Raw genomic sequence first — 14,823 nt, 5'->3', positions numbered from 1 at the left:
CCTGCTGAAAAGAAAGAGATTTTTCTTTTAATTAAACCTAACCAGTCTTATGTAGAATGCCTCATCACACACACCTAATTTAAGAAGGTAGCTGTACACAAGTCAGATTTTAGAACAAGGAAAATACACTATGCTGGGATACAGGAACATTAAGACAAAGAATAGGAAGAAAGAAAGAAGTTTGACTCGAAAAGTCTTATTGTATCATTAATAAGCTCAATTCACCCAAAAAATATGGATGAAAAAGAATTCAGTCTACTAATGGCATTCAATTCACACTAAAAGAGTAAGTGGATGAATGACATTAGAACTTAGAAAAGCTGTCTTATCCTACAACACTGGATATTTCCGGGGCCCACTGCTTTTCACTAGCTGCATTCAAACTAAAGTGACACCAGTTGCCCCCAAATAGGGACTTCTTTACTTCCACCTCAGAAACCTTTAGTCAATACATGGCGAAAAGGAAACTGGGAAAAAAACCTCACAAGAATGGCTGTGTCAGAGGCTTACAGAGACTTTGCCAACTTCAACACACCCTATTTATACCAAGCAACGGCAATACCAAGAGTAAAGAGAATGGGATAAATTTACATAGTCCATCCTAACCAAGTCTGTGTGTGAATCAGGATATCTAAACTCATTACATATTGTATGCTTAGATCTCAAATCCTTTTTGAAAAGGGCAGAGCATAAACAAATGAATACTATCTTACATGCTAAAAAAGACCAGGGTTCTTAGGTCCAAAGTGATTGCTTTAAGAGAGTATTCAGCACTTTGGGTTTGCTCAGTAGGAAGTGCATATAATCAAAACATGGTCGAGATCACTGATGGAGAATGAATAAATCCAAGGGTCATATCTCTTGAAGATCAACAGAATTTGGGCAGAAAGTGTTCAGTGTTAGTACATTTCAGTGTTAGAAGAAATATGTAGTATGTTTTGAGGTTCTGGTCCTATTTGTTGATCCAGTGCCATAGGCTGAGAAGCAATGAAAACTCCATGTCTACAGAGGGAGAGGAACAACAGACACTAGGGCTGTGACTTACCAGGAACCCAAGAGCCTGCTGGCTCTGACTAGGCTGTGTCATGTGCTTCAACAAGGGATCCTTGGAGTTATGCTTATTGTTGATAACTGCCCATTATCAGGGCTGTTTTAGGAGGGCTATCTGCGCCCCTTGAAAGAACACTTGTTTTGAGTGAGCTGTTTGGAATCTTGTATCGAATAAGGAACAGATAGGTAAAAGGAGGTTTATCTTCCTTTCTTTGGCTTTCACTCACTCATCTATCAACACACATCCTGGTTTGTGTCAGTTCTCAATTCTGTCAGTGACACAGTTCAAAGATGGGTTCGCCTTTGCGGTAACAATCCAAACAGTCCTCCGGGCCCGTATAAATACTGCTGACAAAGTCCTAGCACATGGTTCGTGAACTTAAGGGGTTCTGAGGGCTACCTATAGACCATCTCTAATTTGGGGTCTTGGGCATTTCGTTTCCAGTATCTCCTGGCATAAAACCATTGTAACAAGTACAGAGATGCAACATACTCACTAAGAGACATGTAATTGCTATAGTGTTGCTCTAATTTTATGACTTTTCATAAAATAGCTAAATTAAGTTCAAATAAAAATCCAACTGTCATATAAGAGCCAAGAAAAATGTATTAAAATGTAAAATTTCCCCCAAATTATAGTGATATACACTGTTGATTGAGAAGAATCACTGGAGAAGTATTTTCACAATCAAAAGTCAATAGCATTAAAAAACTCAGTAACATCTTAAGAGACATCTCGAAAAATATACATAACCTGGATTTTGAAGAATATCATCAATTATAGTAGGAATTCTAATATCTGGCACCACTTCTCCCTTAGAATGAGACGGCTGTGAAGCACTTGATTCAATATTTGGAGTCACTATAGCATAACGAAGCAGTTCTTCATACTCTTCCTATGAGAAGCCAACAATAAATAATGTATTATATCCCTGTCACAAGGGACACTCAGGCAAAAGACTGGTAAAGGCACAAAGATGTTTTCTACTCCAGTTCCCGAAACAGTATGCCCAAACGATAGTAAGGAATGTGTACTTTTGATTTATGTTTTTCATTCATCATTTACTCACTCTCTTGTAGTAAGTAAAATTTCTTAAAAGCAAGCAAAAAATCCAACAAATATACCTACCCAAATTTCTTCTAGTGCTAATGCCTTAGTACCCATATTCCTTCAGCATGTCAATTTAAAACGGTGACACAGATTACCTAGAGCAGTTTCCTGAAGCTGATCAACATCTACAAGACAGAAAAGCCCTCTTTCAATTGGCAGCTGCTTGCAGGTGGGAAAAGACACGGCAATTTCTCTGCTTTTCTGAAATTTAGTTCTAAGATGCTGCTCCCAAAGACTCCACAACAGGAAGGTCTAGGGATGAAAAGTAGTTTTGGCTCTGATCAATCCCTGCTCCCACCCAATTCTACAACAACCCTGAGTCTCTTTTCATATGTAAGCATGGAAAGAGTATGAGAGATACTGGAAGAGAAAGAATACTGAAGATAAAAAGAGAACACAATGCCAACCTGCATTCTACCTGCTGGCACATCATGGCACATGCCAAAGGAGGATAAAAAAAAGCACGCCATAAAGTGTAGACCTTACAGGAATATTCCTCAAGTTAAAAAAAAAAAAAGTCGAATTTCCTAATATAGATAGTTAGATATTTGTTTAGCCAAACCAAAAAATTCTATCAGTGAAGTAAAAAATATACTGGAACTTAGTCTCCATTCAAAAGGGGTTGGTCACTGAGGCAACAAATATTCCTATTCAGGAGTAATTTCTAAGGATATTACGCCATGGACCCAGAGAACGTCTTTGCAGTAAAAATGGGGGGAAGGTTTTCAACAATAATGAATGTCATTATTCTAAAGAATTATTTAATATTAATTTTTCTCCATAAAAAGTTTAGTTCAGATACAGAAAATTCCACTATCATCATTTCATTGGTCATAACTGTCTTATTATTTGATTCACCTTCAGGATGAAGAAAAATGATGCTAAAAATTACCTCCTTGAAGTGTCACAGTAAATATCTGCTGAATTGAGGTAACAGAGATTCTGTCTAAAGCAAAGAAAGAACCTTACCTTAATAAGACCGTTATGATATGGTATAGGTGTTTGAAAATTAGCAACCCTTACTTTTTCCCTGTTTTCTATGAGTAAGAATATTTAACTGTCTAAACACACTCAAGTTTCTGGCCATGAATATATCATAGTGTCTTGTGTTTCCCAAGAGAATAGATGTAATTGCAGTCAGAGTTCTGAAGTCAGAACTACCTTGTAGACTATTTAAGTAGTCAATATCAATACATTTCAAACTAGTTTCCAAGAAGGTACTTCAGGGAATCCACAATATTTTCTTCATATTTCATTTTTAAGCTACTTAACTCTTTAAAAAATTAATAAAAGAGCATACACTATCAAAGGTGACATATATACTAAATTTTAACAGGCCAGAAGCTGTATATTATTAAATTTGTTTGTTAGTTGGAATAAAGCTCCTTCTGCCATTGATGTCAAATTCTTGTGAATGTGTCATAGATTGGAAAGGTTGTAGCTCTGTACAAGTTTATGTTTTGTTGTTATTTTAACTTCACACCTGTACACATCTGCTCAAGTAAGCTGTACAGGTGAGCACACAACTATGACATATGTGGTCCACACCAACTACCAGCCACTCAAACTCAGGCACATCTGATGGGGCCAGTCTCTCCTTATGACACGAGAGTGATGAGCTGTGTGGTAGCCAGTGACTTCACACCTTGTCACATGCTTATCATTAGCACTTATTCTAAGTTTGAGTCTTTGGGTGCTGCTTGTGTGATAAAAAAGTTAGAAGAGGTAATAGATTTTTGTTGGTGATTCAACACTGAATCAAAAATTTCCTAGCAATTCTTTTTACACTTCAAATCAGTTTAACTGAAAATGAGATGTTATTAAAAATCTACTATTTTCAACTACTTATATTGAGAATCAGAATTTTCTTGTTAATTTGTAACCCAAACAAAATATAGAAGTAAATTGGATACTTAGGTTTATAATACTGCACCGGCCTTCGAGTATCCCCCAATTTCAAATGTACGTTTATCAACGCAGCTCCATTGTTTTTCCTTACTGCTTTTATGAGAAGTAAATATCCCAAATTTGAATTTATGAAATAAATCTATACAACTATAGTTTGGCTTTAATCTTTTTATGTTGGAATTTGAAGTAAAATTGTTTGAATAAAGAGTTTATGCTTGATAGATGTTTGAAAACTGCTAGTCTTTAGGGGAATTAAATGTAAAGGAGTGACTTGGTTTCAGTTTCAACCTTGATTTAACATTTAACATAGATTACTTACATGCAGTGAATTTTAGTCATAGCAAATACCGATTTTTACATATATTAAGGCTAGCAATAGAAGAGAAACAGAGATATTGCAAAGAGAGCACTGTTAGAAAACTCAATCATCAGAATCTCCTTCATATTGCTATAGTCAGCTCCTTTGTCAGTGATGTCCTCTTCATGACAATAAGCACATGTCTGAGTTGTTTTTTTTTTTTTTTTTGCGGTACGTGGGCCTCTCACTGTTGGGGCCTCTCCCGTTGCGGAGCACAGGCTCTGGACGTGCAGGCCCAGCGGCCATGGCTCACGGGCCCAGCCGCTCCATGGCATGTGGGATCTTCCCGGACCGGGGCATGAACCCGTGTCCCCTGCATCGGCAGGCAGACTCTCAACCACTGCACCACCAGGGAAGCCCATGTCTGAGTTTTAAACTTACATTTCCTGATAGAAAGTAAGAGTATTTCACGAAATGGTTATCACTGAGGTTGAAGGCTCTTATCAGAAAAAAAAAAATTATTTAGAGTATCAGAGATACAACATTTAATTTTTATGTAAACAAAAATAACTGTAAGTCTTTAAGTAGATGTAAAAAGCCTTAGGTTTATATTTCCTGAACCAAATAAGTTTTCCAGTTGCTAGAATAAAAGGAAATTCCCAAATAGTTTGATAACTTGAGGCCATACACAAGATATTTCACTGGTTCCTACCACCCTGAATGTATGAGTCAGTCCTAATGAGCTAACTATCAAAATATATAAAATTTTAAGTACGATAACTTACTATGGTAGAGAGGCTAACAGTTCAGCAGCATCCATTTCCCCTTTATTCCTTTAAGTTAATAAAACTGCAGGGTTTGACCTATGCAAATGGGCACCCACAGACATTTCTCAGCCTCCTTCGCAAGCAGGTGTGGCCAAGAGACCTGGTCTATGGGATTTGAATGGAAATGATGGGTGCAACTTTAGATCAAGTCCTTAAAAAAGAAGCTGCTTGCTTCCTACTCAGCTTTTCCCATGGGCTAGAGGTTGTAGTGAGTCAATGCACTCACTGGCAATGCAAACACAGTCAACCCTAGGGCAGGGTCGAGCAGCAGGAGAGAAAAGACTGGGTCCTCAGATGACCACAAGACTATGTATCAGCTCAGATTTTTACAAGAGAGAGAATCAAACTTTAAGCCACTCACTTAAATCACTCTTGATTCCTGTTAAAGCAGCCAAAACAACATCCCAGTATGATCTGAAAAGAGCCAAAGTAAACTTTTGATTTTGGCAAAGAACATGTAAAAGTGTGGCTATTATGGAATGAATTTTTGTTTCTGCAAAATTCACATGTTGAAGTCCTAATCCCCTGGTGTGCCTGTATTTAGATAGGGGGGCTTTAAGGAAGTAATTACATAATTAAGGTTGAATGAAGTCATAGGGTGGAGGACTGATCTGAAAGGATTAATGCCCTTATAAGAAGAGAAAACAAAGAGCTCTCTCTGTCTCTCTCTCCCTGCACACATGTACCAAGGGAAAGGCCATGAGAAGGTGGCCATCTGCAAGCCAGGAAGAGAGCCCTCTTCAGAAACTGACCCTGTCAGATCTTCATCTGGTACTCCTAGGATCCAGAACTGTAAGAAAATAAATTTTTGTTTAAACAACCTTGTCTATGGTATTTTGTTATGAGAGCAGGAGAAGATTAACACAATGGCTATCTTATATTTGTACTTTGATGTGAATTAACTTTTTAGCATCTCCTCCCTCTGGAGGCAGTTACAACTAGATGTAGCCAAATCAGCTCTGCTCGGTTAGTTTATTACCACAGGAATAAACTGTGCCTCTAGGAATGGAGGGGAAGTGAAAGTCAGAGACTTTAACTTGTGGCTTCCCTAGTTTAACCTCTGAAAAGGGAGAAAGATCCAAACATATGTTTCCAAGTTCCCACAAAAATCACTATGAGTTAAAGGGGATGTAAACAGGTATACGTTAATAGGATTCGATATACATATACATTTTAACTTACTTTAAAGAAAAATTTTTAAAAATCAGTTATTTGAACAACTATTTTAGTTTCATATATGTAGATACAGGCCAAATGGGTTATTTTTTAGTTAAGGATCAAAATATTGTCTTTCTTAACTGTCAAAGATAACCTGCCTTAAGGTAAATAAGAATCCTAAAGTAATAACCAAAACTTGTAACTCTGCCCCCCCCCCCCAAGAGCTGGACTGATGTGAGCCTAAAATACAGCTGAACCCATGCATACCAGGTGTGGTCAGGACAACTGGCTGATATTTTTGAGTTGTGTTTAGAGGAAACTGTAAGTGAATAAGCACTATGCATGCTGCCCCTCCCTCCACATCCCCCCCCCCCCCCCCCCAAGAGCTGGACTGATGTGAGCCTAAAATACAGCTGAACCCATGCATACCAGGTGTGGTCAGGACAACTGGCTGATATTTTTGAGTTGTGTTTAGAGGAAACTGTAAGTGAATAAGCACTATGCATGCTGCCCCTCCCTCCACATTTATCAGCAACAGTTTTATGAAGCATTCACATATCTGAGACAGTAATAAAAACGCCCTTAAGAGGAATACTGATTTATGAGGGGCTTTTGTATTAAGTGTTTGGTGTTACATGTTTACTATATATGTCAAATTATATAATTATTTTATGTTCTTTTATTTTTAACATCATTTTTGGTATTTCATTTTGAAATGTTTCCAGTAATGGAATATGGGCAGCTTTTCAACTGTAGTCAAGAACCAGTAGGGTCATAAGTTGAGGGTTACTAAAAACAGAATCTCAGTTGGGGTGACATTCTAAGTAGGTAACCAATAACACAAAATGATTTCTGGCATGTCTAGAAGATTCTTCCCCCTCCCTCTCTTAAAATTCTACTCTAGACAATTCTTTTGATGTAAAGCTTTGTTTCTTGACAAAATGACAACTTGAGATCTTATAAGGTGTTTACATTTTAGTATTAAAGGTCCTGGACCCAACAATTACAATGTGTGAGTTTTTTCCCCACCACCAAGCAATTCTCAGACACCACTTGGGTGTCCTATAATTCAACTCAGTTCTGACACTTTCCACCAGAGATAGCATCAGATTCCAAAAGAGATCAGTCCCACAAAACTGCCCTCCCCCACCCCACAACTTCAGATGCCAGTCGCAAGTCCAGGTTATCACCTGTGCTTCTGACCAACCAGCTATGGACTGGAGGCTCCAAAGACCCACTCCTTGGGTTTGAGTAATTTGCTAGAGGGCTCACAGAACTCGGAGAAACATTTTACTTACTAGATTACCAGTTCATTGTAAAAGGATATAACCCAGAAATAGCCAGATGGAAGAAATATACAGGGCAAGGTATGGGGAAGGGGCATGGAGCTTCTGTACCCTCTCCTGGAAGGCCAGTCACCCAGCACTTACACGTGTTCACCAACTGGAAGCTCCCCAAACCCAGTCCTTCTGGGTTTTGATGCAGGCTTCATTAAATAGGCATAATTGAATAAATCAATGACCACTGGCAATTGATTCAACTTCCAAGACCCTCTCCCTGAGGTCAGGGGGGTGTGACTGAATGTTTCAACCCTCTGATAACGTGGTTGTCTCTCCTGGCAATCAGTCCCCATCCTTAGGCAAGGTCCAAAAGTCACATCATCAACATAACAAAAGATACCATCATTCTCACTAGTTAGGAAATTCCAATAGGTTTAGGAGCTCTGTGGCAGAAATGGGATGAAGACCAACGATTTATTTATTATAACTCACAATATCACAGGTATAAATAAGTTAATCAGTTCTCTCCTAAAGGAAGTTTGGATATAGCAAAGATGAAGGGTGCAGGACAACACTGTTGCCTAAAGAGATAGCACTATATGGGAGAGGTAACATCCAAAGGGAAGGCAAGGATGAAACATCTAAGTCACAATTCCAGACCACTTTTACCCTAGTAAATATTCATAGATGCTTTTCCAATAGCTTCCCAATTCCTAAACCTGTTATTTCAATTAAAGGAACACATATGTTTCATAAAATATTTCCCTGAAGCTTCTGTCATCTTATGCAGTGCCAGTAACAACTTAACTCTACTTAGGCATAAACATACCATCCAGCTTTTCCCCTCTTAAGTAATATAACCATAAAACCCAAAATATACCGTGTCCATATTCTCTCATTTAAAATCTACTCTAGAAATCTGAATCCATATTTTTGATGATAAAACACTTAGAATTAAAAGAAATTGAAAACACTTCATATAAAAGCCACACCTTCTGTAGTCAATGTACCTGTCACTGTCCAGGTCCTGGGCACCAGCAGGTGCTGAATGGTATGGCAACAGGGGCCAGAACCAACAGTGGAACACTGGGGAATCTAGGGCCCCAGAACTCTGGATGGTTTGATATTGGATTAATTTGCATTAAAGTGAAAGCAACATTCATATGAGAGAGCTACAAAGAGAAAATTTCAAGAAAAAATGTTTCTTCAGATTTTCAGCTTCTCCTCTCACTGTGTTGTTTGAAGCCTTTGTACAGAGAATGCTGGAAGTGTTCATGGTTATTTTTGGAAAGGTTAATTAAAACAATGTAAGGTATTTCCCAAGGTTTGTAAAATAATTCCCAAAGTTTGATATTATTATAATTTGACACACATTATAATTATAAATGTAAATGGCATGAATGAATGAAAAATTTATTCCTAGTTTTCCCTCATATTGTCTCTTGTTCGAAATAAATAAGTCATGACAAATTTAGACATGTCTTCCTACCTGAAGATCTGAAGAGACAGAACTGCCTCGGTCAGAGTCATTGTGCAAAACTGGAGGTGAGCATTTCTCCTCATCTGATGACATTCTGTACAAATACTATAAAACAGGAGAAGCTAACTTCAGTTTGTTTTTTGCAATATTTAAACCAAAGTAAAATGTTTGCTATATACATATACGTGTGTGTAATAACATCCTACCCTGTAAACAATAACCATTCGATATGTTAAAATCATTCAACATACTGAACACCCACAGACGAAATCACTGGGCAAGAAAGACATAAAGACTCACTTCCCAACGAGTGAGTTTATAATGTAGTCAAGGAGATGAGACAAATACATGAAAGGTTAAAGAAAAAATGGAGGCTCCCCAGAAAAAGCCATGGTAGGGGCTGCTGAGAATCAGAACGTGTGATCACTGTTCAACAGTGTGTGAGGACCTAGGTGCTGCATCCTTTCCCACAAGATACTGAACCAAGAGAGAAGGAACAACCTGTGTAAATTCTCTGTTTGGTGAACTGACCTTTTGGGAATACTATTTTAAGAAAAGCAAGCCTATATGGAACAATAGATTCTAATACCATGCAAAGAAAAACTGTTTAAGGTCTTAACCAAAAAAAATAATAATAATAATAAAAGTACTGGTAGTAACAAGTACATAAGTTCCTTAAAAGGCATATTATGACTATTCAAATGATCCGAACACCAGTTATATGTAAGACATTGGTGAGAAGGGTAAGATGAAGAAGTCCTTGCCCTCAAGGACTCTGCAATCTGTAAGGAGGAGGGCCAGACATGTATATGTTAGAAATGACTGAGGAAAAAAGTGCTGTTAGATCCTAAAACAACAGAGGCACAAGGTAGGGAGGTCAGAGTAGCCTTTTTCACAGGGTAGGATGATGAGGGTGTGAAGGAGTGGGAATAAACGATCAGGGTGTTGAGACCTGAAAGACAGATAAAAGATTAAAGGCTATGCAAGGCAATAGTGCAGCATAAGCAAAGACAATGAGGCATGGACACATAACTCCAGGAACTGCAAGTAGTTTGTGTGGCTAAAGCAAAGGGTACAAAGCAAGGTTTGGCTAATGATGAAACAGGCAAGGTAAGGAGCAGCCAGATCATGGAAGATCATAATTACGTCACGTTAAAAAGTTTCGTCTTTCTTCTAAGAGAAGTTATTAAAGTCTTAAACAAGTGATAACATGATCAGGCTTGTCTTTTAGAAAGATCACTCTGGCAGCTTTCAGGATGGATTTGAGAGGTGGGATACTGAAGAGCAACGGAGAGCCAACTTCAGTAGTCCAAGAGATAAATGTTCCCTCTGGCAAATGGGGACCTGAATGGAGGAGGCAGCAATGGGAAGTGGACGGAGTTATGCCTGTGAGACAGCTGCGTTATGGCAGTGGAAATTCGAGATCACAATCAACAATTGGTTAAGGGGTTAATGGGAGGAAATGTTGATCTCTTCCAGATTTCTGGCTTGCAACTAGATGGATGGTAGTTCTACTCCCCAAGGCAAGGAATACAGGAAGACAAGCAGGTTGGGAGAAAGGGTAATGGACACACTATTAGACTTGTTGGGTGTGAGGTGCCTTCGAGGCACGGAAGTGAGGCTGCAGGTATGCAGTATCTGGGCACACCACTTATGCAATGCACAGCTCCAAGGACTGCCATTCACAATGGCTACAATGTGAATGGTACTTTCTGGAGTTAAGCAAGGTGGGAGCCCTGCACTGGATGTACAGGTTTCGAGATTCATTTTGATGAATCGTCAGCATAATGGGAACTGCTGAAAAAAGAGAGAGGATAAGATCACTTATGAAAAGGAGTGTGAGAGAGAGTGCTTATTCTGAGGTCCTTACACCCAAACTGTATGCAATATTTTTAGCACATGTGTATTTTTCTAGGAAGAGGATTCTCAGCTTCCAATATGTGTCCAGAGGGTACTATAACCTTAGTGAAGTTAAGGGCCACTACTGTAGCAAAAGGAGGGTTAAAATCAGAACCGCTAATACTTAAAGGGGAAGTGCAGAAGAGCCAGCAAAGATGGAAAAGGAAGTCAGAACAGTAGAACAACGAGAACAGCATCACAAAAGCTTCCAGGAGGGAGTGGTCAGAAACAGATGCCAAAGGAAGATGAGAATCTGATAGAGTTGGCCATCAGGAAGTTGCTGGGGCATTTAGCCTGAACAATTTCAGTGGACAGTGGAACAAGTCTCAAGCACAGTGGGCTGAAAATTAAGAGATGAAGAAAATGAAATAGAAAGGGCAGATACAAGGGAGAAGTGCAATATAAGAATGGAAACATAGGTTGGGGTTAGACTGTGGAAAGGAAATTTCAACTTTATTCAATGAGCATTACTGTGTAGAGACATAAGTAAATGAAATCTCAGCATGACTGACTTTAGTTAAGCCAATTACGGAGGATAAAATAAGCACATACATCTGCAGCAAGGAATGGCTGCTTCACGGACTTCAAATCCACCACTGTGGTAACTTTGTCCCTTCTATTTCAATTCCCTTCCTCCTTTAGGATGTGTTTGCAAACTGGTAATAAGGGGGGCAGGGGTTGGGGGGTGCTGATTATTTAAAAAACAAATAAGCTGAAAAGTACGGTCAGATCTCAAAAAGGATTTCTGAATATAGATACTGCAGACACAAAACAACTACTGTACTTTTGGAAAATATGCTATAAATCTTCCATCTGCCCTGTTTTGATGCCAACAAGGTATGACAGTTTATCTAAAACTCTACCAACTGTAGCATTTTCCTTACTGTTTCTAGTTCAGAGACAAAGGAGGAAAATGAAACTTGCTTTGATGGGAAGCAGATGTACATCAGATAACTAAATTTTCAGTATTCTCTAACCCAAGATATCAGAAACCACGAGATAAAAAGTTCCGAGCGCTTGTCTATTGCCAGAGAAATCAAATTACATCTTGGTAATTGCCTGGCTGATAGGGGAAGCGGGGTCCGGGAATTCAAATTAACCTCCAAGAGGCAGAGTGAATTAACGTGCAAGCGGGCAGCAGGGTGACGTCCCTGCGCCCTTGAGCTGTCTTAGCTGCAGGCAAGGAGAGGGGGTGCGCCAGCCCCTCCCCAGGTCAGGGACTACAGAGGGAGAAGCAGCTGCGAGCCAGCAAAGGGCTACAAGTTCTCTTCAATCACTTTCTCTTACCCCTGTGTTAATCGAATTCTTACTTAAAAACAAAGTATTACTCAGCCATAAAAAGAAACGAAATTGAGATATTTGTAGTGAGGTGGATGGACCTAGAGTTTGTCATACAGAGTGAAGTAAGTCAGAAAGAGAAAAACAAATACCGTATGCTAACACATATATATGGAATCTAAGGGGAAAAAAGAAAAGGTCATGAAGAACCTAGGGGTAAGACGGGAATAAAGACACAGATCTACTCGAGAATGGACTTGAGGATATGGGGAGGGGGAAGGGTAAGCTGTGACAAAGTGAGAGAGTGGCATAGACATATATACACTACCAAACGTAAAACAGATAGCTAGTGGGAAGCAGCCGCATAGCACGGGGAGATCAGCTCGGTGCTTTGTGACCCCCTAGAGGGGTGGGATAGGGAGGGTGGCGGGGAGAGAGACGCAAGAGGGAAGAGATATGGGAACATATGTATATGTATAACTGATTCACTTTGTTATAAAGCAGAAACTAACACACCATTGTAAAGCAATTATACTCCAATAAAGATGTTTAAAAAAAACTAAAAAAACAAAGGGTTAGCCATGGTCATTTTGCCCCCTAACGTTTTAAATGACCCGAACCTATAGCGACAATACCGCTATACTTCAGGCACCCCTCACTCCTGCCCTCTCTTCCCGGACGGCTCGGAGGGAAAAAACCTCTCGACCTTGCCGCCCCGCAGAACAGCTGAAGGGCCCGCGTTTCGGGAAGATGCCCCCAGCCCTGTCCTGTCCGATCCCCGGGGTCGCCAACCCAGGCCAAGACACTTTAAACCCCATTCCAGTGCCTCCGCCAGGGGCGCGGGGCCCGCCCGTGGCGCCCCTACCCACCACCTCGGCTCTCCGCAAACACGGACTCCTTCCTCCGCGTCTCGTCTCCGCGTCGCCGCTGAGACAACAGTGAGTCAGTCCAGCGACTTCCTCAGCAGCAACCTGACAGTTTCAAACTGCACGGAGCAAATAAGGACGGCCCCGAGCATTGGCCCCGAGCTTCAGCAACCTGCCGTCTGATTGGTCTGAGATCCGGGGGCGGGGCAGGAGGGAGAAGCCGGAATTAAGTTTCTTAGGGAGAGCCCCGCCCCTTGCATCGGCTTGTTCGGAGGGGGCGGAGTCTTAGGGAGCCCCGCCCAGCGTACAGGAGCCCGTGATCAGTTCCGTTCTGCGCCTGCGGGAGACCAGGCGGCTCTGAGAGCAGGTTTGGTTAGAGACTGCCGAGCAGGGCTGAAGTCAGCTAGGATGTTATGCAGCTGTCTGTGCGATAATGCCCATAGCCTATGCGTGTGGTCCTCATGCATGTGAATCATCTGCTTCCACAGGTGCCCTGCAGCAGAATCACCTGCTGATTCCTTCAGTCTTAGGCAGGGCCAGGGAATCTGAATTTTTAACAAAGACCAACAGTGATTCTGACGCAGGGGTCTGCGGACCAGGCTTTAAGAAACTGCAGGACTAGGTTTTACTAGTGACTTCAAACGTGTCAGATTGCAAGGCAAGCCCTTCGGGCGAAGTGAGAATCATCATAAGTATATCCTGGCTGTATCACGTACTCACTGTCACCTTGGATAATGCTATCCACATATAGGCTTGTAGGGGGATTAAATGACTTACTATATCTAAAATACCTATCAAATAAACATCAAAAAACTAGTCTTTCAACTTATATTGGCATAATGGCTATGTTATGGATCCAGGTGGCAAAGGGAGTGCCCCAATCTGGAGAGCAAGTAATGAGATCCCAGTGAGTTTTCAGGCTCCCTGAGTTACCTGGAGAATGAGATATCCGTTTCTTTTTCTGTAGATAGAAATGGCATAACCTGGGTCTCACCTACTTACCTGTTCACGGAGCCAGACTTCTATTTATACAAGCAATGAAATAAGAAGAGCACCAGCAGTTTCTTCAGCATAAGCTATGTTTGTTCTCTGCCCCCCACCTTTCCCATGCTTATAATAAAGGACAAATTCCTATTGATAGATACAAATTCATACCTGGTCCCAAAATCTCTTTTTCAGTTGAATTACCATGTGGTGACCCCTTACACTGTAATTGTTTCTGATTCGCTATCTCTGTGCCCTCCTGTACTTGGCTCCATGTTTCTCTTCTCTGTCCCTTTGGGGGGCAGATTTTTATAGAAAACTGTTGGCTAAGGCATCACCATTCTTCTGTGAAGCTACATCGAGAAAGAGAACAAACCTGTCTCCATGTTATGAATTTAGAACAGATTCTTTTTCAAAGGTTCCTGGAGGTGGAGCCAAAGAGAGAGAGGGAGACTAAAACCCTCCACAAACCCATGAAAATTAAACTGCCAGCTTGAACCCTGCGTAATTATTCTTTCAACAAATATTTATCTAACAGTCATCAGATGCAAAGCATTTTGTTGGTGCTAGGAATAGAGTGGTGAATAAAATAGACACATTCTGCTCTCATGGAACTTAGTCTAATTGGAAAATAGACATCAAATTAACAATACAAATGAATAAATAGTTATGAATTATGTTTGA

The 14,823-nt window shown here is 40.3% G+C and overlaps 1 protein-coding gene across 2 annotated transcripts in view; it reads right to left on the bottom strand.

The window, feature by feature from the left end:
- The window catches only part of POC5 (POC5 centriolar protein), a 37,487-nt gene extending 24,211 nt beyond the window's left edge, over positions 1 to 13,276 (bottom strand). The window contains exons 1-3 of one of the 2 annotated variants that reach the window (XM_007461603.1): positions 13,159 to 13,276; positions 9,122 to 9,217; positions 1,805 to 1,946 (exon numbers count right to left, since the gene is read on the bottom strand). In XM_007461603.1, the coding sequence (XP_007461665.1) occupies positions 1,805 to 1,946; positions 9,122 to 9,205 (226 nt within the window). In that variant the 5' untranslated portion in view covers positions 9,206 to 9,217; positions 13,159 to 13,276. Of the gene's footprint in view, positions 1 to 1,804; positions 1,947 to 9,121; positions 9,218 to 13,158 lie in introns of those variants that run through there. The other variant, XM_007461602.1, reaches the window with a different exon arrangement.
- Positions 13,277 to 14,823: the final 1,547 nt, after the last annotated feature.

Source organism: Lipotes vexillifer, unplaced genomic scaffold (genome assembly GCF_000442215.2).
Source record: "Lipotes vexillifer unplaced genomic scaffold, Lipotes_vexillifer_v1.1 scaffold779, whole genome shotgun sequence".
Taxonomy (NCBI): Eukaryota; Metazoa; Chordata; class Mammalia; order Artiodactyla; family Lipotidae; genus Lipotes; species Lipotes vexillifer.
Note: the sequence above shows the minus strand (reverse complement) of the source record. Positions and strands in the feature narration are given on the sequence as shown.